The sequence below is a fragment of the Somniosus microcephalus genome, chromosome 3, assembly GCF_052327205.1.
Source record: "Somniosus microcephalus isolate GS21.2 chromosome 3, FLI_Smic_1.0, whole genome shotgun sequence".
NCBI classification, from domain to species: Eukaryota; Metazoa; Chordata; class Chondrichthyes; order Squaliformes; family Somniosidae; genus Somniosus; species Somniosus microcephalus.
The window spans coordinates 25,451,185-25,478,231 of NC_140989.1; the positions used below are offsets into that span (position 1 = coordinate 25,451,185).

The 27,047-nt window shown below is 50.6% G+C and overlaps 1 protein-coding gene across 2 annotated transcripts in view; it reads right to left on the reverse strand.

Moving 5' to 3' along the window:
• The window catches only part of LOC147120917 (thrombospondin-2-like), a 135,642-nt gene that overhangs the window by 27,263 nt on the left and 81,332 nt on the right, over positions 1–27,047 (reverse strand). For both annotated transcript variants that reach the window (XM_085979507.1, XM_085979513.1), the window contains exons 7-12: positions 11,375–11,468; positions 8,111–8,281; positions 5,158–5,334; positions 3,238–3,411; positions 2,688–2,815; positions 2,434–2,586 (exon numbers count right to left, since the gene is read on the reverse strand). In XM_085979507.1, coding sequence (XP_085835633.1) covers positions 2,434–2,586; positions 2,688–2,815; positions 3,238–3,411; positions 5,158–5,334; positions 8,111–8,281; positions 11,375–11,468 — 897 coding nt within the window. The remainder of the gene's footprint in view (positions 1–2,433; positions 2,587–2,687; positions 2,816–3,237; positions 3,412–5,157; positions 5,335–8,110; positions 8,282–11,374; positions 11,469–27,047) is intronic.

The window sequence follows — 27,047 nt, forward strand, 5'->3', positions numbered from 1 at the left end:
GGCAACAGTGCTAACCACTATGCCACCGTGCTTTTAAAATCGAGGCCTTGCCGGACCGGGAGCCGATGTAGGTCAGCGAGCACATAGGGTGATGGGTGAACGGGACTTGGTGCGGGTTATGATTTGGCAGCAGAGTTTTGGATGAACTCAAGTTTACAGAGGGTGTTAGGCGGAAGTCCGGCTAGGACAGCATTGGAATAGTCGAGTCTGGAGGTAACAAATTCACAATCTAAATACAGGTGAGAGAGGCCATCTTAGCTCATGCATCTGGGGGGAAAAACAACTTACATTCACCACCCCCCCCAACCCCCTCATCGTATCATCAAAGCTTTTGCTTCCAGCACATTATCCAGAAGCCCAGCCCAAACGTTGGCCATTCTTCGTGTGAGGAAGAACCTCTTGACCTCAATCCTGAATTGAGCTTTCACCCATTTGAACCTGTGACCCTTCCTTTTACCTTCTGATAAATGCCAGCCTGAGTGACAGAGTACAAGAAAACAGTCAGACATGCATTAAAACCCTGGACCGAGAGAGAGGGAGTGAAATATTGCTTTGCAACAGCTTCACTTTCTTGCACATTGATAACTGGAACTGCACAGCCTCCATAGGTTTACACCGCAATCTTCTCTCCATTACCTTGCCTCCTGAACGTACCGATTCTTGCTGGGGTCCGGTCCCAGAGGCGCAGGTAACAAACCTCCGCCCGCACCGTCCCCGACCCCCCGACCCACTACCTACACACCGAGAGGAAGAGAAAAAGAAAGAGAGAGAGAAACACGAGCTGCAGAGATCAGTTTCCATTAGGCATGAAATAGCGATTGAGTAAAGACAGAAAGAAAGAGCTGGTATTTATTTTTTGCACCTTTTACGACCTCAGGCCGTCCCAAAAGCGCTTCACAGCCAATGAAGTACTCTTAGAAGTGGAGTCACTGTTGTGATGTAGGAAACACGGTAGCCAATTTGCGCACAGCAAGCTCCCCAAACAGCAGTGAGATAATGACCAGATCATCTGTTGTAGTGACCTTGGTTGAGGGATAACTATTGGCCCCAGACACTGGGAAGAACTTCCCTGCTCTTCTTCGAAATAGTGCAGACGGGGCCTCGATTTTAACATCTCATCTGAAAGTCGGCCCCTCCGTTAGTACAGCGCTCCCTCAGTACTGTGCAGAAGTGTCAGCCTGGAGTAATGTGTTCAAGTCTCTGGAGTGGGACGATGAACCCACAACCTCCTGACCCAGAGCCGGGAGTGCTACACCTGACACCTTGAGTATGGCTTCCTGTGTCCGTTGCTGATATAGTACGAGTGAGTTAACACCCTGAACTTATCTGTAGTTCTCATTTTATCTAACTCAGAAGGATGGAGGGCTCAGTAAATCCAGAAATAACAACAGAAAACGCTGGAAAAACTCAGCAGGCCAGGCAGCGTCCGTGGAGAGAGAAACAGTGTTAACGTTTCGGGTCGAAGTTCGTCATCGACCTGAAACCTTGACTCTGTTTCTCTCTCCACGGATGTTGTCTGGCCTGCTGAGTTTTTCCAGCGTTTTCTGTTGTTATTTCAGATTTCCAGCATCCGCAGTTTTTTGCTATTGTATCAGTAAATCTAGACTTGGGTTTCAAACCCAAAGCCTTTCAATCTGGCACTCAACCGTCTTGAGCTCCCTAACGTGGACTACACAGAGTACTAGTTAATAATGTTAGAAACACAGGCCCAGAAGTTCGGGTGTGCGGGGGGGGGGGAAGGGGGTGTGCGTGGCGCGGTGGGTGCAGGGTACAGGAAACTCTTTTTTATCCGGCACCGACGGGACCGGCGTGGTGCCGGTTTATCAAAAAGTCCAGATTACAGAGAGGTATAGTTAAAAGGTACGAGAGCCCCGTACACAGCAACAGACCAAGCGTCCCTGTTGCTTAGCAACAGGTGCAGGAACCCCGGCCACAAGATCCAGGCGTCCCTGTTGCTTAGCAACAGATGCAGGAACCCTGGCCACAAGATCCAGGCATCCCTGTTGCTTAGCAACAGATGCAGGAACCCCCCGGTTACACAGCCACAGATCCAGGAACGGCCACTAATATGAAGTAAAACTTACCTGAACCTACTCCTGAATTTTGCCGGTTAACAGAGATTTCCGGTTATTTAGGTGCCGGCAAATCGAGAGTTTCCTGTACATACCTCGGGTCAAACCAATCGGGGAGAGGAGACCTCAAACAGGCGTTAAGCCCCTTATTGGCATAGCTTGTCTGTCCTTACCCAATATGGCATGAGACACACGTCCAGTTGGACGTATGCGCCCGCATCCTGCCCGCCATTTTGGGGACTTAGTAGTCCGCTTAGTGCCTGAAAAACGGACGCAACGTGGACCAATTTCTAGGCCATATTAATCTAGAAAATTGAAGATTAACTTCATCCTTAACGGTCTCATTTTACGTGCTCCTTACTTGCTTGTCGGTCTTGGCTGCTTCAATTCCAAGACCAAAGGGTTGGTTCCCTCTGTAGCGTGGTGGGCAGGGCAGGCAGTGAAAGCCAGGCTCCGTGTTCACACACCTCTGAACTCCATTCACTTGGTGGCAGACATCAGAGACCTCTTCACACTAGCAACAGAGAAGCAAAGTAAATAGTCTGGCAAGGGATCTTTGGCCACAATGTTTAGAATCCAAACTAATGGCGCTAGGCCTCCTCAACGTCCCGGTACCTCATTGATGTCCTCGCAGAACGTGCCATTGCCCCGGTAACCAGAAGGACATGGGCCACAGTCCCAGGAGCCATCTGGAGAACTGCTGCACTCCACCCCAGCGAAGCACGGATTGGACAGGCACCCGTCTGCCAAGTGAGAAAGGAAAGAAGCTTTAATGACAGCACAGTAATCAGGACTAACATTCGAGAACGGTGTTGTCACAAGAATCTCACTGAAGCCCGTAGACCTTCTTTATCATCACTTGAGCTTTGTCAGATTGTCATAAAAACCCAACTGGTTCACTAATATTGTTTAGGGAAGGAAACCTGGCCTATATGCGTGACTTCGGTGCCGCACCAGTGTGACTGACTCTTTACTACTCTCGGAAATGGCCGAGCGAGTGACCCAAATAGGTCAACAAGGAGATGGGAAATTAATGCCTTTCAATAAATGCAGTTAAACTGTACAAAAAAAATAAGGTCATACCTTACAAAAAATACAATACCGTACAAAAAATACGGTTATACTTTACAAAAAATACAGTTCTACCTTACGTGCTTCCACCTACCTATCGGACAGAGCTCGTTGTTACATATTTTACTGTCCTTGGCGTCCCCCAGGCATTTCTTCCCTCCGTATTTGGGCACTGGGTTGTTGCAGTTCCGTTTGCGCTCGTGCAGGCCGCCCCCACACGTGGCTGTGCAGATTGACCATGGCGACCACGGGCTCCAGTTACCGTCAACTGTGAAGGAAGAGACAGTCGGTCAGCCCACCAGAAAGGCGCAAGGGACAGGGCTTACCCAGCGTTTCGAATCGAGGCCCACTAGACGGGTGCTTAGGGACAGGAAGCGCGACGGAGGGGGGACGTCCTCCCCAAGTTGCGACCCGCTGTACGCTGACCCTGCCCCCAATCCCGGGGATGCGGGCGTTACCGATTATCAGGGGATGGGCGCCCCCCCCACCCCCCCCCCCCCATCGCCTTTAACGGCACAACAGAGGTGACTGCCCTGCTGAGAAGTCTGGGAATCAGAGCGGCCACCCTTACCGAGGCCCAAACCAAACCCAGGATTACCGGCAAGCTCTGATTTTTCAAATGCCCCTGAGGTAGCAGAGGGGTCAAGTTGGTGAAGGGAATCAATCGCTTTGCATTGCTGCCGCGATGGGACCTCCAGTCGGCCCAAAATGGGGTCTGCCGCCGATCTCAGCAGGCACTCGTCCTACTGGGCCTACCAGCAGTGACCTGGGTGCAGTTTGCAGGGTTGGGAGTGGAAGCCAAAGACACTATTTGCAGTTGGGGCCTGGGAAGTGCCTCCCCCCCACCCACCCACCCTGCCCCAAGAGCAATTTGTCGTAGAACTTAATAGGAGCGGAGACCCAGAAGATTTGCGTCTCGCCCCAAATCATAGCCCTCCCACTGCAATCACACCCCAGTTCCGTTTCCCCCCCCACCCCCCGCCCCCCCTGAATGCTAGAATTTCTAGGCTCAGAAGTCTAAACGAATGAAAAGTAAATTAAGATCAGAAGCCAAAGGGGACAGACATCTAGGACAATCTGCCAGACAGGGAAGAAAAGACTTCGGAAGGGCCAACTCATATTTGGATGCAAATATGAAGGTTAGAGGATTATCTTCAATTGGCCTTGCCTTGTCCTTGACGTTTCCTATCCTCTGCTTTCTTATGAATGTTAGGAATCTGCCCAACATTCTAAACTTCTCTTTTCTCTTCTCAGATGTTGACAGATCTGCAGAGTGTTTCCAGCATTTTCTGACTTAGAATCATAGAATCTTACAGCACAGAAGGAGGCCATTCGGCCCATCGTGCCTGTGCCGGCTCTTTGAAAGAGCTCTCCGATTAGTCCCACTACCCCCTGCTCTTTCCCCATAGCCCTGCAAATTTTCCCTTCGAGTATTTATCCAATTCCCTTTTGAAAGCTACTATTGAATCTGCTTCCACCGCCCTTTCAGGCAGCGCATTCCAGATCACAACAACCCACTGCGTAAAAAAATGTTTCCTCGTGTCGCCTCTGGTTCTCCAGCCTTAAATCGGTGTCCTCTGGTTACTGACCCTCCCGCTAGTGCAAACAGTTTCTCCTCACATATTCTAGCAAAACCCTTCATCATTTTCAGCACCACCATTAAATCTCCCCCTTCTGCTCCAAGGACAACAGTCCCAGTTTCTCCACATAACCGAGGTCCCTCATTCTGGGTACCATTCTGGGTAAACCTCCTCTGTACCCTCTCTAAGGCCTGGACACCTTTCCTGAAGTGTGGTGCCCGGAATTGGGGCAACCTGCCCACAGGCTGACTTGCAGCCTCTCCGACCCGTAGCGAAGGTGACAACAGCCATAACTTTGCTTCGACGGCGTACATTAACCTCCAGGTCATAGTTAAAACCAACCCGCCGGCTCGACGCAGGTGCGCGAAGGGATGCGGCAGGCGCGGCGACCAGCCGAGAGGTCAGCTGGGTGCGTGCGGCGTGGGTGGACTTACTGGGGCACGGAGCCTTCATGCATTGCTTTGTCTCCCGTCCGTTACCCTGGCAGTCCTGGCCGTCGAGCTGCGGCACGGGCGAGTTACAGAGGCGGATGCGGGTGGTTATGCCGTCTCCGCAGGTGACCGAGCACGGGGACCAAGGCGACCAGTGGCTCCAGCCACCGTCCTGACGAACTGAAGACACAAAAATTCACGTCAGCACAGGGATCGAAAGAATTCAGTCAGCTATAATCGGAACAACTTTGCGATTAGAATCAGACTGTAAGAAATGACTGCGCTCGAAATTTAAAGCGATATGCGGCTTATAATAGATGGATCAGTGGATAACAGAAATTGGCAGATAATCCAAACTTTGATCTTGCTCATATGGCAGAGCAATAACCTAGACATGAGCACAAAGGCAGTTGCAATACAAATAATCTGCCTTGACTTGAACATATATCGCCGTTCCTTCATCATCGCTGGGTCAAAATCCTGGAACTGCTCACCTAACAGCACTGTGGGAGTACCTTCACCACACGGACTGCAGCGATTCAAGAGGGCGGCTCACTGCCACCTTCTCAAGGGCAACTAGGGATGGGCAATAAATGCTGGCCTCGCCAGCGACGCTCACATCCCCAGAATGAATAATAAAACAAGCTGAATTGATTCTTTCTTGGGCCGTGTCCTGTCAGAGAGGGTTGTCCTATGAGCAGGGATTGAGTAGAATGGGCCTATATTTTCTGGCACTTAGAAGAATGAGAGGTGATCTCATGGCGAGTCTACAACCAAGGGGCACAGTCTCAGGGTAAAGGGTCAGCCATTTAAGACTGAGATGAGGAGACATTTCTTCACTCAGAGGGTTGTGAATCTTTGGAATTCTCTGTCCCAGAGGGCTGTGGATGCTCAGTCAATGAGTATATTGAAGATAGAGATCGATAGATTTTTGGAGACTAAGGGAATCAAGGGATATGGAGATCGGGCGGGAAAGTGGAGTTGAGGTCGAAGATCAGCCATGATCTTTATTAATGGTGGAGCAGGCTCGAGGGGCCGAATGGCCGACTCCTGCTCCTAATTCTTGTGTTCCTATGTACACAGGAGGAGTTTGGCGTTAGACAACAGGCCTGATTTTAACTTTCGGCGGTGGCGAGAAACGAGCATTGGCGGATTGGCCGCGGGCTGTACACCGCGCCCGATCCTTCTGCCCACTGAGGTCAATGGAATGGAATGTCAGGCGGGTTGTACAGCGGCTGGCAGATCCGCTGACGCCCGCTTTTTGCTCGCGCCCAAAATAAAAATGACCCCCTAATGTGTCAATTAGGGTTAGGTCCTGGGAAAACTCGGATATGGAGGTCAGGAACACGGGAACAGAACTAGGCCTTTCAACCACTCGAGACCTACCGTAACGTAAAACAATGCCTCCCGTCTTTTTGAAACTTCATAGCCATTTTCGTTGCATTTTAATATGATTATGATCATTTGCATTTTCAAGTTACGTGAATTACAAAACAGGCTTGCCCTCCAACACCAATATGTTAAACTCCCATTACATATAATACCAACAGCATGTTCTTTTCCCAACTGAGAGTTAAGTACATTCTGGACGTTCAGACACAGAGATAACCGAAGCAGAAAGGGAGCTCTGGGAGGTATCGGACACCTCGGTCACATTCCAAATCAGGTCTTTCACAAGAGCTGCGTTCAGAGACACCAGCTGCCTTTATTCAGCCTCAGTGTCCGAGGTGTTGCCTCAGGCTCTTCCCACCGACTCTAAGGTCAGGGAGACGCCGCGCTGCTATCCAAACCAAAACTCACCAGGTGCTCCGATTAAATCTGACAGGACAGGTAAGGAGCTTACACTGAAAATAGACGGGAGGCGGGGTCGATCTTGACCCGCTTCACATCTCTCTACTTTGACTTCAAGGGAAATAAAAATTGAGAGAGATGTAGAACAGGCTGCCGACTCGCTATCACCTGCTTTGCACTTTCGCACAAAGTGAAGATCTACCTCAGGCACTTTTCATTCCCCGATATCCTCCCCTTTTTCTTCCTCTTCTTTACGTGACATGGACCCTTTGCTTGGGTACCATTTCAGGAATGTCGGGCACTCTCTGGTTCCTCACCCGGGGTGGCCGTTCCTCATGGGTGAGCCCAGACGAGCTTCTCAACCATGCGGGAACCTTGGCTGGTCTTCCATCACCATAGCCCAGCTGCCAACCTGGCTGACTCAGCACAGACCAGGAACGGAACCTGGGATCTTGTGGCTTGAATCGCGCCGTTTAAAAAAAAAAAACCGAGCCGCCTTCTCGAACCGCTGCAGTCCGTGTGGTGAAGGTGCTCCCACAGTGCTGTTAGGGAGGGAGTTCCAGGATTTTGACCCAGCGACCATGAAGGAACGGCCGATATATTTCCAAGTCAGGATGGTGTGTGACTTGGAGGGGAACTTGGAGGTGGTGGTGTTCCCATGCACCTACTGCCCTTGTAGGTGGTGGAGGTCACGGGTTTGGGAGGTGCTGCCAAAAATGTTACACAATGCCCGACATGAATCTTGTCATTCATGTGGAAATGACTTATGAAGTGATGCTGGGCGGCCTGCTGGTGGCGCTGTCCAGGGAGAGTATAAATACTCGGGCATGGGCCCAGCTTGCTCAGGACATTCCTTAACAGGAACTAGTGAAGGACACAACTAGATCTCCATGTTGAAAAACAGTTGATTAAAGCCTTGTTTAATACTGAGACCAAGTGCCTAGTAGTTTTCTTACGTCAATGCCTTTCCCAGTCGAGCCTTTGGGCAAGCTCATTGGTTATCGTTCGTGAGTGTGATATGTTTATGGTAAACATATAACACATTGATTTGGTTCTGATAGACGCTAAGGTTAGTGCAGTTGGGAAATCTGCCACACCTCTTACAGTGGAAATGACCGACTCCCTAAGAGGCTGCTAAGACCTCCATCAAACAGGCGGGACTTACTTCGCTTGTCGCATTCCGCTGACTGGCAGGATTTCGTTTGGATGGACGGGCCCTCGCAACGACTGCTGGTGGGATCACAAGACCGTCCCCGTTGCTGCGTTCCAGTGCCGCAAGACACGGAGCATTCCGTCCACTCGGACCAAGGAGACCAACCGTCTTCACTGTCCTTAACTGGAGACAGAACACAACAACTTCTGTGTACTCAACAATAGAACAACTGCACCGCACCATTTTAAAAAAAAATTGAGACACCGAGGTAAAAGGCCAAGGGTCACAGTGCAGGACACCAGCCCAGTTGAATGGAGTAAACGGGAAGAAGTAAATCAGGAAGTTGGGGATTACGCGATGCTCAGTTTGGGTTTGAAGATTGCAGGAGGGAGGAAAGGTTGAGGGAGATAAAGAGATACGCAGTTTTGAGGTCCCGAGAAAGGATTGGTTAGAGCGGGAGACTGTCCAATGACTCTTCACAGCAAAACAGTGAGGATCAGGGAGACGGAAGAGTGAATCGGAGGGCAAATTCTGATAGAATAGGAGATGACGCGGAAAGCAAAAGGCATTACTCTGGTAGGGAAAGTGCCAGATCATTCACTACAGCCATTAGTACATGGGTTAGAGTCAGCGCTTTCTCCTTTCATTTTAAGATAGACTTGCGATCTTTCTGTTGACGTTTTGGAATTTGGCAATGGCCACTAAAAATGTTCCATATTTTTCCCCCCTCTTGCTCTTTCAAGTCGGCTGCTTAAAAAGTTAGAAATTGCTTTCCAATCCAAGTATCTGAGACAGTAATTAATGACTGCAGTTCTGCCCAATCAGGGTTTGAGATACGAATCAGCCCATGCGCTAATGACCTCGATTGTATAATCACAGGTTTATTTCTAGAATGTTTCAATCTCACCAGCTATGTCACCCATTATGCATGAAGTCATTAATCATTTCAAAGCATGTTGTTTTTTTTTACATGTATTTGGGCTTCCTGTGTGTTATGAGTGGTGATACACGTTATTAATGATTAGCTTGCCTCAGTAATAGCATGGGCTGGCCAGAGAGCCAAGTACTGTGCACGGGTCCTGATGTGCCCTACCACTGCAACCATTTTTGGTCATAACCGTAACCCAAAACTGAGCCTTTAAATGGCCGAGCCTGATGAGCTTTCTTCAGAGCAGTGCTGAGGGGGTGCCGCACTGTCAGAGGTGCCGCTTTCTGGATGAGACGTTAAACCGAGGCCCCGTCTGCTCTCTCAGGTGGACGTAAAAGATCCCGCGGCGCTATTTCGAAGAAGAGCAGGGGAGTTCGCCATTGTTAACTTGGCCGAATATTTATCCCTCAACCAACACCACCAAAACAGATGATCTGGTCATTATCACATTGCTCTTTGTGGGAGCTTGCTGTGCGCCAAATTGGCTGCCGCGTTTCCCACATTACAACACTTCAAAAGTACCTCATTGGCTGTAAAGGGATGTCCTGAGGTCATGAAAGGTGCTATAGAAATGCAGGTGCTTTCTTTCTTTTCCAGTGTCATAGAAGGCAGTGACGTGGATTTCTTTTTGGCGGCAGCCTGCTCCTTCAAGGTGCAGCAGGCTTCCGATTTCCAAAGCAACAGCCTTTCTCCCCCCTCCCCCCCACCCCCCCCCCCCCACCCCAACAATGGTGAGGTTCAAAGTCCAGGCGGTGATACATCCATATTCCCAGGTATCTCCCAGGCATTGCCTATAGCTCAAGCTACCAATACCAACAGCTCCTGCTGTTCCAAAGCAGCATTTACCCACCAGCGCCAAGAACAGTACTTTCCAAACCTTCAGCTTATAAATCTCAAACAGGACAAACCAGCGTGCAAGAAACACAAGTCCAAGTAGGACTGTTGCTTGGGCTGTGGAGGCTGTGCGTGGTCCTTGGACACCCCCATTGCTCAGGGTACCGAACAAGCTTATTACCACAGTCCAGTGCTCCAGCTCTTGAGTGCCAGTGCCTGTCCCGCCTTCTGAGGCTCATCGATTGATTATCACCATGGAGACAGCCCTGGCCATCCCAGGCTGTTGACTGAAAATGTATCAGGTGGAATCAGGAAGTGATCAATGGGGGAGATTAGAAAAATAAGGTCTTGGGGGGGAAAAAATGCCACAAAACTGTGCACATTCCCAAACTATAAAGACAAGCTATTTCTCTGTTTCCCAGCTTTTCGGCAGCCTGCTTTTCTGTCACCTCCTTGCACCTTGGTTTCTACTCTTCTATTCACCACAGCATTTACAGTTTCTTGTGTCCATTCACTGATCCGTTCCAACTTTTGCTTGAATTCCTCTCTTCTCAACGTCTTCTCCTCGCCCACTTCCTTTCAGCTGCTTCCTGACTGGCCCTCAGTGACTCACGAGTTGATAAACACAGGGACCGCTTCCAGCATAACCAGCTCTCCGTGACTCCACGGCTCAAAGACTGTGCTTAGAAATATAAAACCCTCAAAATTGCCAGCACAGCAACAATCTCCATAGACTCCCCCCCCCCCCCACCACCTTTTATTATCGCAATGAAAATAAACTCCGATGAAAACTTTAAATAGATTACGAGAACCTAATCAGTAAAAGGACAGAACAGCATTTCTCAAGTTCCACATGCGTTATAATTTGGAGCATATACTTTCAATGGAATAAATGCCAAAGCTAAAAACCCCAGGAATCTCATAGCGTGGAGAGGATACAGAAATCTCACAGAGTGGGGAGGATCTTGTAGAAAGAAAAGAAAAGAAAGGAAAGAAAGAAGGAAAGAAAGGAGAGAAAGATGGAGAGAAAGGAGAGAAAGAAGGAAAGAAAGAAGGAAAGGCAGAAGGAAAGAAAGACTTGCATTTCTATAGCGCCTTTCACGATCTCAGGACGTCCCAAAGCGCTTTACAGCCAATGAAGTACTTTTGGAAGTGTAGTCATTGTTGTAATGTAGAGATAAATAACCAAATAATCTCTTTTAATGATGTTGGTCACGGGATAAATATCAGCCAGGACACCGGGGAGAACTACCGTACTCTTCTTCGAAATAGTGCCGTGGGATCTTTCACATCCATCTGAGAGAGCAGAGATTTAACGTCACATCTAGCAAGGTCACTTAATTGGGCAGCAAGATTGAACCAGCAGATTCTCCCCCCCCCCCCACCACTACCCCCCACCACCCCGCATTTGGATCTGATCCCTACAAGGTCGCACAGATTAAGAGACACGGCAACACAGTTTAAAATGATGACCTGGGGTGGCAGCCATACAAATCCGTGGCGTGTATACTTACGGAGACACGAGGGGCAGCACTCGCCCTCGATGAACGAGGGGCTGGCGCATGACACGGGAGGGCAGGTAATCCGGCGGCAGATGATGCTGAAATCCTGCGTGCAGGGAAGAAAAAACAAACAGTCACCCTCCTGCCAATGAATGCTCGAGAAATAATCTAATGCTGAAATGTGAGTCTTTGTACGTCGTTATCCCAATGCTTCGAATACTGTAAGGCCGTCATCCTATGGGTAAGTACAACAACAACTACTTGTATTTATATAGCGCCTTTAACGTAGTAAAACATCCCAAGGCGCTTCACAGGAGTGTTATCAAACAAAATTTGACACCGAGCCACATAAGGAGATATTAGGGCAGGTGACCAAGAGCTTGGTCAAAGAGGTAGGTTTTAAGGAGCAGAGAGAGGTAGAGAGGCGGAGGGAATTCCAGAGCTTGGGACATGGGCAGTGTCGGCTGTAATGCAGTTTTGCATTCTGTGATGTATCATGATTTGCAGGGAGCACCTCATGCTTTACTTCTATTTTCTGCTGCCCGTATCCTAACTCGCACCAAGTCCCGTTCACCCATCACCCCCTGTACTCGCCGACCTACATTCGCTACCGGTCCGGTAACATCTCAATTTCAAAATTCTCATCAAATCTCTCCATGGCCTCACCCTCATTGCCTCCCCTCGCATTTCTGTAGCCTCCACCAACCCTACCACCCTCCAAGATATCTGCGCTCCTCCAATTCTGGCTACTTGCACATCCCCGATTTTCATCGCTCAACCATTGGCTGCCGTGCCATCAGCAGTTTAGGCCCTAAGCTCTGGAATTCCCTCCCTAAACCTCTCCGCCTCTCCACCTCTCTCTCCTCCTTTAAGACGCTTCTTAAAACCTGCCTCTTTGACCAAGCTCTTGGCCACCTGTCCCTAATATCTCCTTATGTGGCTCAGTGAAGCACCTTGGGACGTTTTACTACGTTAAAGGCGCTGTATAAATACAAGTAGTTGTTGTTTTTATTGAGAGGCCAGGGGATGGGCGGTGTGGGAAACAGGAGAAACCCATGGCATGGAAATGTCTTCACCCAGCGAGTGGTGAACCTGTGGAATTCTCTACCACAGAGGGCGGTGGAGGCCAATTCATTAAATATATTCAAGAAGGAGTTGGATATATTTCTTGAGGCTAAAGGGATCAAGGGATATGGGGAGAAAGCAGGGACCGGGTACTGAAATTGGATGATCAGCCATGATCTCATTGAATGGCGGAGCAGGCTCGAAGGGCCAAATGGCCTACTCCTGCTCCTATCTTCTATGTTTCTATGTTTCTATGTGAGGTTGGCGCTCAGGCATGTTGATGGAGCACAGTGGCGGGAGTTATTACTCTGCCTCTGACTGACTGCTATACCCGACCTGGGGGCTTCCTGATGCTGACACGGGATGGCTGAAAGAGGAAGAGATCCATTCTCCAAAAACAAACCTGGGGAAGAGCACAATTTTAAAAGCAAATATACACCGTCCTTGTACAACTTGGCGGCCCAACCTGCCCGCGAAGCTCCGCCCGGAAACAAGTGCATTCTGGGTGCGAATCAAACACGCGGCCTAAAAGATGGCGGAATTTTGGGCGCGAGTGCGTGAGTAAAATACACCCGAATCTCCTCGATCTCTTACGACCGTCTATCGATCCCTCCGCTCTAAGTATCTCCGCCCATTAAACTGGCCCCGCCCCAGGTTTCTAAAGGGATCAAGGGATATGGGGAGAAAGCAGGGACAGGGTACTGAATTTGGATGAGCAGCCATGATCGCACTGAATGGCGGAGCAGGCTCGAGGGGCCGAATGGCCTACTCCTGCTCCTATCTTCTATGTTTCTATGTTTACAGAGCCCGATACACAAGTTTCCTTTTTTTTTCATTTGTTTGTGGGATGTGGGCGTTGCTGGCACGGCCGGCCCTCGGGAAGGTGGTGGTGAGCTGCCCTTCTTGAACGGCTGCGTGTCGGTATTTACCTCCTGCGACTGCACTTGCTCAGAGGCTCTCTCCCAATTAACACCAGATTTTCAGGCACGACAGGAAACGAAAGTCATTTTTCTGGTGTTTTATTGCAATTGTTTTGAGTATTTTTTTCACTGAGACCTGCTATGTATTATCTGTTTCTTTGAATGAATTTTTATGGCATCAATATGAGTCACATTAATAACTCCAAAGCTTCCCCGATTCTTAAAGATGTGTTGCCAAATATGCATGACTGATGGTTGAAGGAATTGAAACTTTTAACTTAAAGAAGAAATATATCATGTGGGTTTGGCATTTCCTTGGGTCCCGATTGTTTATGCTGATTTATGCCCACTTTTAAGTTTGGGGCGTATGCTAATGAGATTGGCAGCGTATCTCGGGACGGGGAAAATGGGCGCGGGAATGGGCGCACTTATGGGTCTAACTTCGGGATGGGCCCCCGCAGGAAATTCAAGGCCATAATGTTTGTCCTGAATACTGGGGCCTCCATTGCCTGTTGTAAGGGGGAGGAATCCCGGTGGATAATGCAGACGGGCCCCAACAATTGAGAGCCCGTAAGATGCAGCAACACTGTCAGCTCAGGAGTGAGGACGAGCGCGACGCAAATCACGTAAACTGAATCGCAGCTTACTTGGGCAGTGAGCTTGATTTAGATTGGACAGGAGGAGAATGGTGTTCGTGGGCCGTGCCATGGGGTGATATCTCATGCGAGGCTCGGTCGGGCGAAGACTTGGGCAGAGGCTAAGAGCGCGGACAAGAGAATCAGCGGCGGAGGTTTTTACACTGCTCTCTGGATGAAGGGGACGTGGGTACAGGACGGGTAAAATGTGATTAGGGCTACCTGCTCGCGCAGAGGGTAAATGCCGACACGGATTGGTTGGGCCGAATGGCCCGTTTTTGCGTGCTGTTCCTTCGATGCATTTCTGTGTGTGCTTGCTGTTCACTTACTGAAGTCAGTCAACAGGGGTATTTTACAACAGGAAAGGTGTTCGGGTTCTCCACTTGCAAGGAAAATGCACCGAGAGTGGAGACGAGAAGCTTTTTTACGCAGCGAGTTGTTGTGATCTGCAGCACGCTGCTTGAAAGGACAGTGCAAGCAGATTCAAGAGTAACTTTCAGTTGTACAGGACCTTGGCGAGACCACAACTTGAGTATTGTGTGCAGTTTTGGTCGCCTTATCTGAGGAAGGATGTTCTTGCCATGGAGGGAGTTCAGCGAAGATTCACCAGACTGATACCTGGGGTGGCAGGAATTACGTATGAAGAGAGATTGGGTCGATTAGGCTTATATTCGCTAGAGTTTAGAAGAATGAGAGGAGATCGCATTGAAACTTATAAAATTCTAACAGGACTAGACAGACTAGATGCAGGAAGGATGTTCCCGATGGTCGGGGAGTCCAGAACCAGGGGTCACAGTCTAAGGATAAGGGGTAAGCCATTTAGGACAGAGATGAGGAATTTCTTCACCCAGAGAGTGGTGAACCTGTGAAATTCTCTACCACAGAAGGCAGTTGAGGCCAATTCATTAAATATATTCAAGAAGGAGTTGGATATTTTTCTTAAGGCTAAAGGGATCAAGGGATATGGAGAGAAGGCAGGGACAGGGTACTGAATTTGGATGATCAGCCATGATCTCATTGAATGGTGGAGCAGGCTCGAGGGGCCGAATGGCCTACTCCTGCTCCTATCTTCTATGTTTCTATGTTTCTGAAAGGGAATTGGATAAATACTTGAAAAGGAAAAATTTGCGGGGCTATGGGGAAAGAGCGGGGGGGGGGGGCGGGTGGGGGTGGAAATGAGACTAACTGGATCGCTCTTTCACAGAGCTGGCACAGGCACGATGGGCCGAATGGCCTCCTTCTGTGCTGTATCATGCTATGAATCTATGAGAGCAGTGTGGACTTTTTCCACGTTTCTTCAGCTTTTGCCGATTATTTATGTAACCGCACGCACAGCTTTACAAGGCTATAAAAATATCAGTGCTTGCCCGGGCTGGTTGGAGATCTCCTGAACGGAATCACGGCAGAGGAGCAGCCTGCTGCCACTTCCCGGCACTTCTCTTACCCAGGACACGGAAAGCAAGGACGGATGGCGGCTATCGGTTGCGCAGGGGGGAGGGCATTGTCCACACTCGCAGACCGTGGCTTGATGCACAGGGGATAACAAGAGAAAAAGACTTGCATTTCTATAGCGCCTTTCACGACCTCAGGACATCTCAAAGCGCTTTACAGCCACTGAAGTACTTTCTGAAGTGTAGTCACTGTTGTAATGTGGGAAACGCGGCAGCCAATCTGCACACAGCAAGCTCCCACAAACAGCAATGTGATAATGACCGTATAACATGTTTTTTTTAGTGATGTCGGATGAGGGATAAATATTGGCCAGGGCACCGGGGAGCAGAAGATTTTAATGCATTTAGAACTCCGCCCCAGTAATAATTAAAGACACATTCAGTGGAAGGACTGTCTTGTGCCAGGACTCTTGAGAAGTGATTCTGCTGATTAGAACCATCATGATCAAAACCTTTCACAGACTGCAATTACATCTATAATAAATCTGATTTTAAAAGTCATTATTCACTCTTTGTTGCGGCTTTCATCCCAGCCCAGAAGCTGGCGGTGTGCGCATTACACCGACTCTCCGCTGGGCCTTCCAGCTCCAGTGTCTCAGTGGATCTTTAAAACTCCGGCCTATCATTCAGATGAAACCAATTATTGGCGACTTATTGACTTCATAACTAAGCATGAAACACGTGTAGGAAACCCGGCTTGGGCAGCAAGAAGAGGGAAAGTCATCCAAGGGGAAAGGATCCGGATATCATCGAGCACAGTTACACAGGATGTTCAGCACAGAAACAGGTCATTCGGCTCAACCGGTCTATGCCGGTGTTTAGGTTCCACCATTTTCTACTAACCCCATCAACATATCCTTCTATTCCTTTCTCCCTCAGGTGCTTATCGAGCTTCCCCTTGAATGCATCTATGGCTATTCGCCTCAACCACTCCCTGTGGTAGCGAGTGCCACACTCCAAACACTCTCTGGGTAAAGAAGATTCTCCTGAATTCCCTACTGGATTTATTAGTGACCATCTTATATTGATGGCCCCTAGTTCTGGTCTCACCCGCAAGTGGAAACAACTTCTCTACGTCTACCCTATCAAACCCTTTCATAATCTTAAAGACCTCGATCAGGTCACCCCTTAGCCTTCTCTGTTCTAGAGGAAAGTGCCCCAGCCTGTTCTAAGTATATCCTCTCAGTTCTGGTATCATCCTTGTGAATCTTTTTTGCACTTTCTCCAGTGCCTCTATGTCATTTTTATAATGCGGCAGCCAGAACCGTGCACAGTACTAACCAAAGTTTGATGCAAGTTTAAAATAACCTCTCAAGTTGAACAGCTGAAAGGAAATAGAAAAGAGTCCACGGGTGAAAGGCTACATAAAATGGAAGAGGAGGGTGGAGGGCGGAACAGAAAGGAGAGTCGGAAACGGCCCCAGAGCCTGCGATCTAATGAGGCACAGATTCATACAAATCAGAGCACAGAAGGAGGCCAGTTGGCCTGTCCAGGCTGTGCTAGTGCTGGATCCACAACCAGATCTGTTCAAACTAATCCCATTTCTTTGCCCTTGCTCAACATTTTAATATTCTCCCTTTTCAAAAACCTATCCAATTCCCTTTAAAGTGAAGTCTTTGTCTTTGCTTCATTTGGCCACCTGGTGCATTCAGTGTTCTGATAATCCTTTGTGTGAAAAAACATTGTGATTATTTGGGGTTAGTCAGAACTTTACAGAGGAGAAGGGGTACACCCCGGGGGAGACAGAGAAAGACACAGAGCAGAGAAGATACAAGAACAGGAATCTCACAGACTGGAGAGGGTACAGGAATCTCAGAGTGGAGAGGGTACAGGAATCTCAGAGTGGAGAGGGTGCAGGAATCTCACAGAGTGGAGAGGGTACAGGAATCTCAGAGTGGAGAGGGTGCAGGAATCTCACAGAGTGGAGAGGGTGCAGGAATCTCACAGACTGGAGAGGGTACAGGAATCTCACAGAGTGGAGAGGGTGCAGGAATCTCACAGACTGGAGAGGGTGCAGGAATCTCACAGAGTGGAGAGGGTGCAGGAATCTCACAGAGTGGAGAGGGTGCAGGAATCTCACAGACTGGAGAGGGTACAGGAATCTCACAGAGTGGAGAGGGTGCAGGAATCTCACAGAGTGGAGAGGGTACAGGAATCTCAGAGTGGAGAGGGTACAGGAATCTCACAGACTGGAGAGGGTACAGGAATCTCACAGAGTGGAGAGGGTGCAGGAATCTCACAGAGTGGAGAGGGTGCAGGAATCTCACAGAGTGGAGAGGGTGCAGGAATCTCACAGAGTGGAGAGGGTACAGGAATCTCACAGAATGGAGAGGGTACAGGAATCTCACAGAGTGGAGAGGGTACAGGAATCTCACAGAGTGGAGAGGGTGCAGGAATCTCACAGAGTGGAGAGGGTGCAGGAATCTCACAGAGTGGAGAGGGTACAGGAATCTCACAGACTGGAGAGGGTACAGGAATCTCACAGAGTGGAGAGGGTGCAGGAATCTCACAGAGTGGAGAGGGTGCAGGAATCTCACAGAGTGGAGAGGGTGCAGGAATCTCACAGAATGGAGAGGGTACAGGAATCTCACAGAGTGGAGAGGGTGCAGGAATCTCACAGAGTGGAGAGGGTGCAGGAATCTCACAGAGTGGAGAGGGTACAGGAATCTCACAGACTGGAGAGGGTACAGGAATCTCACAGAGTGGAGAGGGTGCAGGAATCTCACAGAGTGGAGAGGGTGCAGGAATCTCACAGAGTGGAGAGGGTACAGGAATCTCACAGAGTGGAGAGGGTGCAGGAATCTCACAGAGTGGAGAGGGTACAGGAATCTCACAGAGTGGAGAGGGTACAGGAATCTCACAGAGTGGAGAGGGTACAGGAATCTCACAGACTGGAGAGGGTACAGGAATCTCACAGAGTGGAGAGGGTGCAGGAATCACAGAGTGGAGAGGGTGCAGGAATCTCACAGAGTGGAGAGGGTACAGGAATCTCACAGAGTGGAGAGGGTACAGGAATCTCACAGAGTGGAGAGGGTACAGGAATCTCAGAGTGGAGAGGGTACAGGAATCTCACAGACTGGAGAGGGTACAGGAATCTCACAGAGTGGAGAGGGTACAGGAATCTCACAGACTGGAGAGGGTACAGGAATCTCACAGAGTGGAGAGGGTACAGGAATCTCAGAGTGGAGAGGGTACAGGAATCTCACAGACTGGAGAGGGTACAGGAATCTCACAGAGTGGAGAGGATACAGGAATCTCACAGACTGGAGAGGGTACAGGAATCTCACAGAGTGGAGAGGGTGCAGGAATCTCACAGAGTGGAGAGGGTGCAGGAATCTCACAGAGTGGAGAGGGTGCAGGAATCTCACAGAGTGGAGAGGGTACAGGAATCTCACAGAATGGAGAGGGTACAGGAATCTCACAGAGTGGAGAGGGTACAGGAATCTCACAGAGTGGAGAGGGTACAGGAATCTCACAGACTGGAGAGGGTACAGGAATCTCACAGACTGGAGAGGGTGCAGGAATCTCACAGAGTGGAGAGGGTGCAGGAATCTCACAGAGTGGAGAGGGTGCAGGAATCTCACAGAGTGGAGAGGGTGCAGGAATCTCACAGAGTGGAGAGGGTGCAGGAATCTCACAGAGTGGAGAGGGTACAGGAATCTCACAGAGTGGAGAGGGTGCAGGAATCTCACAGAGTGGAGAGGGTACAGGAATCTCACAGAGTGGAGAGGGTGCAGGAATCTCACAGAGTGGAGAGGGTGCAGGAATCTCACAGAGTGGAGAGGGTGCAGGAATCTCACAGAGTGGAGAGGGTACAGGAATCTCACAGAGTGGAGAGGGTGCAGGAATCTCACAGACTGGAGAGGGTGCAGGAATCTCACAGAGTGGAGAGGGTGCAGGAATCTCACAGAGTGGAGAGGGTGCAGGAATCTCACAGAGTGGAGAGGGTGCAGGAATCTCACAGAGTGGAGAGGGTGCAGGAATCTCACAGAGTGGAGAGGGTGCAGGAATCTCACAGAGTGGAGAGGGTGCAGGAATCTCACAGAATGGAGAGGGTACAGGAATCTCACAGAGTGGAGAGGGTGCAGGAATCTCACAGACTGGAGAGGGTGCAGGAATCTCACAGAGTGGAGAGGGTGCAGGAATCTCACAGAGTGGAGAGGGTACAGGAATCTCACAGAGTGGAGAGGGTACAGGAATCTCACAGAGTGGAGAGGGTGCAGGAATCTCACAGACTGGAGAGGATACAGGAATCTCACAGACTGGAGAGGGTGCAGGAATCTCACAGAGTGGAGAGGGTACAGGAATCTCACAGAGTGGAGAGGGTGCAGGAATCTCACAGAGTGGAGAGGGTACAGGAATCTCACAGAGTGGAGAGGGTGCAGGAATCTCACAGAGTGGAGAGGGTGCAGGAATCTCACAGAGTGGAGAGGGTGCAGGAATCTCACAGAATGGAGAGGGTACAGGAATCTCAGAGTGGAGAGGGTGCAGGAATCTCACAGAATGGAGAGGGTACAGGAATCTCACAGAATGGAGAGGGTACAGGAATCTCACAGAATGGAGAGGGTGCAGGAATCTCACAGAATGGAGAGGGTGCAGGAATCTCACAGAGTGGAGAGGGTGCAGGAATCTCACAGAGTGGAGAGGGTGCAGGAATCTCACAGAGTGGAGAGGGTGCAGGAATCTCACAGAGTGGAGAGGGTGCAGGAATCTCACAGAATGGAGAGGGTACAGGAATCTCAGAGTGGAGAGGGTGCAGGAATCTCACAGAATGGAGAGGGTACAGGAATCTCACAGAATGGAGAGGGTACAGGAATCTCACAGAATGGAGAGGGTGCAGGAATCTCACAGAATGGAGAGGGTACAGGAATCTCACAGAATGGAGAGGGTGCAGGAATCTCACAGAATGGAGAGGGTACAGGAATCTCACAGAATGGAGAGGGTGCAGGAATCTCACAGAGTGGAGAGGGTACAGGAATCTCACAGAGTGGAGAGGGTACAGGAATCTCACAGAGTGGAGAGGGTACAGGAATCTCACAGAGTGGAGAGGGTGCAGGAATCTCACAGAGTGGAGAGGGTGCAGGAATCTCACAGAGTGGAGAGGGTGCAGGAATCTCACAGAGTGGAGAGGGTACAGGAATCTCACAGAGTGGAGAGGGTGCAGGAATCTCACAGAGTGGAGAGGGTACAGGAATCTCACAGAGTGGAGAGGGTACAGGAATCTCACAGAGTGGAGAGGGTGCAGGAATCTCACAGAGTGGAGAGGGTGCAGGAATCTCACAGAGTGGAGAGGGTGCAGGAATCTCACAGAATGGAGAGGGTACAGGAATCTCACAGAGTGGAGAGGGTACAGGAATCTCACAGAGTGGAGAGGGTGCAGGAATCTCACAGAGTGGAGAGGGTGCAGGAATCTCACAGAGTGGAGAGGGTGCAGGAATCTCACAGAGTGGAGAGGGTGCAGGAATCTCACAGAGTGGAGAGGGTACAGGAATCTCACAGAGTGGAGAGGGTGCAGGAATCTCACAGACTGGAGAGGGTGCAGGAATCTCACAGAGTGGAGAGGGTACAGGAATCTCACAGAGTGGAGAGGGTGCAGGAATCTCACAGACTGGAGAGGGTGCAGGAATCTCACAGAGTGGAGAGGGTACAGGAATCGCACAGAATGGAGAGGGTGCAGGAATCTCACAGAGTGGAGAGGGTGCAGGAATCTCACAGAGTGGAGAGGGTGCAGGAATCTCACAGAGTGGAGAGGGTGCAGGAATCTCACAGAGTGGAGAGGGTACAGGAATCTCACAGAGTGGAGAGGGTGCAGGAATCTCACAGAGTGGAGAGGGTGCAGGAATCTCACAGAATGGAGAGGGTACAGGAATCTCAGAGTGGAGAGGGTACAGGAATCTCACAGAGTGGAGAGGGTACAGGAATCTCACAGAGTGGAGAGGGTGCAGGAATCTCACAGAATGGAGAGGGTACAGGAATCTCACAGAATGGAGAGGGTACAGGAATCTCACAGAATGGAGAGGGTGCAGGAATCTCACAGAATGGAGAGGGTACAGGAATCTCACAGAATGGAGAGGGTGCAGGAATCTCACAGAGTGGAGAGGGTACAGGAATCTCAGAGTGGAGAGGGTACAGGAATCTCACAGAGTGGAGAGGGTGCAGGAATCTCACAGAGTGGAGAGGGTACAGGAATCTCACAGAGTGGAGAGGGTGCAGGAATCTCACAGAGTGGAGAGGGTACAGGAATCTCACAGAGTGGAGAGGGTACAGGAATCTCTGAGTGGAGAGGGTACAGGAATCTCACAGAGTGGAGAGGGTACAGGAATCTCACAGAGTGGAGAGGGTACAGGAATCTCACAGAGTGGAGAGGGTGCAGGAATCTCACAGAGTGGAGAGGGTGCAGGAATCTCACAGAGTGGAGAGGGTACAGGAATCTCACAGAGTGGAGAGGGTACAGGAATCTCACAGAGTGGAGAGGGTACAGGAATCTCACAGAGTGGAGAGGGTGCAGGAATCTCACAGAGTGGAGAGGGTGCAGGAATCTCACAGAGTGGAGAGGGTACAGGAATCTCACAGAGTGGAGAGGGTGCAGGAATCTCACAGAGTGGAGAGGGTACAGGAATCTCACAGACTGGAGAGGGTACAGGAATCTCACAGAATGGAGAGGGTGCAGGAATCTCACAGAGTGGAGAGGGTGCAGGAATCTCACAGAGTGGAGAGGGTGCAGGAATCTCACAGAGTGGAGAGGGTGCAGGAATCGCACAGAGTGGAGAGGGTGCAGGAATCTCACAGAATGGAGAGGGTGCAGGAATCTCACAGAATGGAGAGGGTGCAGGAATCTCACAGAGTGGAGAGGGTGCAGGAATCTCACAGAGTGGAGAGGGTGCAGGAATCTCACAGAGTGGAGAGGGTGCAGGAATCGCACAGAGTGGAGAGGGTGCAGGAATCTCACAGAGTGGAGAGGGTACAGGAATCTCACAGAGTGGAGAGGGTGCAGGAATCTCACAGAGTGGAGAGGGTGCAGGAATCTCACAGAGTGGAGAGGGTGCAGGAATCTCACAGACTGGAGAGGGTGCAGGAATCTCACAGAGTGGAGAGGGTACAGGAATCTCACAGAGTGAAGAGGGTGCAGGAATCTCACAGAGTGGAGAGGGTACAGGAATCTCACAGAGTGGAGAGGGTACAGGAATCTCACAGAGTGGAGAGGGTGCAGGAATCTCACAGACTGGAGAGGGTGCAGGAATCTCACAGAGTGGAGAGGGTGCAGGAATCTCAGAGAATGGAGAGGGTGCAGGAATCTCACAGACTGGAGAGGGTGCAGGAATCTCACAGAATGGAGAGGGTGCAGGAATCTCAGAGTGGAGAGGGTACAGGAATCGCACAGAGTGGAGAGGGTACAGGAATCTCACAGAGTGGAGAGGGTGCAGGAATCTCACAGAGTGGAGAGGGTACAGGAATCTCACAGAGTGGAGAGGGTGCAGGAATCTCACAGACTGGAGAGGGTACAGGAATCTCACAGACTGGAGAGGGTACAGGAATCTCACAGAGTGGAGAGGGTGCAGGAATCTCACAGAGTGGAGAGGGTGCAGGAATCGCACAGAATGGAGAGGGTGCAGGAATCTCACAGAATGGAGAGGGTGCAGGAATCTCACAGAGTGGAGAGGGTGCAGGAATCTCACAGAATGGAGAGGGTGCAGGAATCTCACAGAGTGGAGAGGGTGCAGGAATCTCACAGAGTGGAGAGGGTACAGGAATCGCACAGAGTGGAGAGGGTGCAGGAATCTCACAGAATGGAGAGGGTACAGGAATCTCACAGAGTGGAGAGGGTGCAGGAATCTCACAGAATGGAGAGGGTGCAGGAATCTCACAGAGTGGAGAGGGTGCAGGAATCTCACAGAGTGGAGAGGGTGCAGGAATCTCACAGAGTGGAGAGGGTGCAGGAATCTCACAGAGTGGAGAGGGTGCAGGAATCTCACAGACTGGAGAGGGTACAGGAATCTCACAGAGTGGAGAGGGTACAGGAATCTCACAGAGTGGAGAGGGTGCAGGAATCTCACAGAGTGGAGAGGGTGCAGGAATCTCACAGACTGGAGAGGGTGCAGGAATCTCACAGAGTGGAGAGGGTGCAGGAATCTCACAGAGTGGAGAGGGTGCAGGAATCTCACAGAGTGGAGAGGGTGCAGGAATCTCACAGAGTGGAGAGGGTGCAGGAATCTCACAGAGTGGAGAGGGTGCAGGAATCGCACAGAGTGGAGAGGGTGCAGGAATCGCACAGAGTGGAGAGGGTACAGGAATCTCACAGAGTGGAGAGGGTGCAGGAATCTCACAGAGTGGAGAGGGTGCAGGAATCTCAGAGTGGAGAGGGTGCAGGAATCTCACAGAGTGGAGAGGGTGCAGGAATCGCACAGAGTGGAGAGGGTACAGGAATCTCACAGAGTGGAGAGGGTACAGGAATCTCACAGAATGGAGAGGGTGCAGGAATCTCACAGAGTGGAGAGGGTGCAGGAATCTCAGAGTGGAGAGGGTACAGGAATCTCACAGAGTGGAGAGGGTGCAGGAATCTCAGAGTGGAGAGGGTGCAGGAATCTCACAGAGTGGAGAGGGTGCAGGAATCTCACAGTGGAGAGGGTGCAGGAATCGCACAGAGTGGAGAGGGTACAGGAATCTCACAGAGTGGAGAGGGTACAGGAATCTCACAGAGTGGAGAGGGTACAGGAATCTCACAGAGTGGAGAGGGTACAGGAATCTCACAGAGTGGAGAGGGTACAGGAATCTCACAGAATGGAGAGGGTGCAGGAATCTCACAGAGTGGAGAGGGTACAGGAATCTCACAGAGTGGAGAGGGTGCAGGAATCGCACAGAATGGAGAGGGTGCAGGAATCTCACAGAGTGGAGAGGGTGCAGGAATCTCACAGAATGGAGAGGGTACAGGAATCTCACAGAATGGAGAGGGTGCAGGAATCTCACAGAGTGGAGAGGATACAGGAATCTCACAGAGTGGAGAGGGTGCAGGAATCTCACAGAGTGGAGAGGATACAGGAATCTCACAGAGTGGAGAGGGTGCAGGAATCTCACAGAGTGGAGAGGGTGCAGGAATCTCACAGAGTGGAGAGGGTGCAGGAATCTCACAGAGTGGAGAGGGTACAGGAATCTCACAGAGTGGAGAGGATACAGGAATCTCACAGAGTGGAGAGGGTACAGGAATCTCACAGAATGGAGAGGATACAGGAATCTCACAGAGTGGAGAGGGTACAGGAATCTCACAGAGTGGAGAGGGTGCAGGAATCTCACAGAGTGGAGAGGGTACAGGAATCTCACAGAGTGGAGAGGGTACAGGAATCTCAGAGTGGAGAGGGTGCAGGAATCTCACAGAGTGGAGAGGGTACAGGAATCTCACAGAATGGAGAGGGTGCAGGAATCTCACAGAGTGGAGAGGGTGCAGGAATCTCACAGAGTGGAGAGGGTGCAGGAATCTCACAGAATGGAGAGGGTACAGGAATCTCACAGAGTGGAGAGGGTACAGGAATCGCACAGAGTGGAGAGGGTGCAGGAATCTCACAGAGTGGAGAGGGTACAGGAATCTCACAGAGTGGAGAGGGTGCAGGAATCTCACAGAGTGGAGAGGGTACAGGAATCGCACAGAGTGGAGAGGGTGCAGGAATCTCACAGAGTGGAGAGGGTGCAGGAATCTCACAGAGTGGAGAGGGTACAGGAATCTCACAGAGTGGAGAGGGTGCAGGAATCTCAGAGTGGAGAGGGTGCAGGAATCTCACAGAGTGGAGAGGGTACAGGAATCTCACAGAATGGAGAGGGTACAGGAATCTCACAGAGTGGAGAGGGTACAGGAATCTCACAGAGTGGAGAGGGTGCAGGAATCGCACAGAATGGAGAGGGTACAGGAATCTCACAGAGTGGAGAGGGTACAGGAATCTCACAGAATGGAGAGGGTACAGGAATCTCACAGAGTGGAGAGGGTGCAGGAATCTCAGAGTGGAGAGGGTACAGGAATCTCACAGAATGGAGAGGGTGCAGGAATCTCACAGAGTGGAGAGGGTGCAGGAATCTCACAGAATGGAGAGGGTGCAGGAATCTCACAGAATGGAGAGGGTGCAGGAATCTCACAGAGTGGAGAGGGTACAGGAATCTCACAGAGTGGAGAGGGTACAGGAATCTCACAGAATGGAGAGGGTGCAGGAATCTCACAGAGTGGAGAGGGTGCAGGAATCTCACAGAGTGGAGAGGGTGCAGGAATCTCAGAGTGGAGGGGGTACAGGAATCTCAGAGTGGAGAGGGTGCAGGAATCTCACAGACTGGAGAGGGTACAGGAATCTCACAGAGTGGAGAGGGTACAGGAATCTCACAGAGTGGAGAGGGTACAGGAATCTCACAGAGTGGAGAGGGTACAGGAATCTCACAGAGTGGAGAGGGTACAGGAATCTCACAGAGTGGAGAGGGTACAGGAATCTCACAGAGTGGAGAGGGTACAGGAATCTCACAGAGTGGAGAGGGTACAGGAATCTCACAGAGTGGAGAGGGTGCAGGAATCTCACAGAATGGAGAGGGTACAGGAATCTCACAGAGTGGAGAGGGTGCAGGAATCTCACAGAGTGGAGAGGGTGCAGGAATCTCAGAGTGGAGGGGGTACAGGAATCTCACAGAATGGAGAGGGTGCAGGAATCTCAGAGTGGAGAAGGTGCAGGAATCTCACAGACTGGAGAGGGTGCAGGAATCTCACAGAGTGGAGAGGATACAGGAATCTCACAGAGTGGAGAGGGTACAGGAATCTCACAGAGTGCAGAGGGTACAGGAATCTCACAGAGTGGAGAGGGTGCAGGAATCTCACAGAGTGGAGAGGGTGCAGGAATCTCACAGAGTGGAGAGGGTGCAGGAATCTCACAGAGTGGAGAGGGTGCAGGAATCTCACAGAGTGGAGAGGGTGCAGGAATCTCACAGAGTGGAGAGGGTGCAGGAATCTCACAGAGTGGAGAGGGTGCAGGAATCTCACAGACTGGAGAGGGTGCAGGAATCTCACAGACTGGAGAGGGTGCAGGAATCTCACAGAGTGGAGAGGGTGCAGGAATCTCACAGACTGGAGAGGGTGCAGGAATCTCACAGACTGGAGAGGGTGCAGGAATCTCACAGAGTGGAGAGGGTGCAGGAATCTCACAGAGTGGAGAGGGTACAGGAATCTCACAGACTGGAGAGGGTGCAGGAATCTCACAGAGTGGAGAGGGTACAGGAATCTCACAGACTGGAGAGGGTGCAGGTATCTCACAGAGTGGAGAGGGTGCAGGAATCTCACAGAGTGGAGAGGGTACAGGAATCTCACAGAGTGGAGAGGGTGCAGGAATCTCACAGAGTGGAGAGGGTACAGGAATCTCACAGACTGGAGAGGGTGCAGGTATCTCACAGAGTGGAGAGGGTGCAGGAATCTCACAGAGTGGAGAGGGTACAGGAATCTCACAGAGTGGAGAGGGTGCAGGAATCTCACAGACTGGAGAGGGTGCAGGAATCTCACAGAGTGGAGAGGGTGCAGGAATCTCACAGAGTGGAGAGGGTACAGGAATCTCACAGACTGGAGAGGGTGCAGGTATCTCACAGAGTGGAGAGGGTGCAG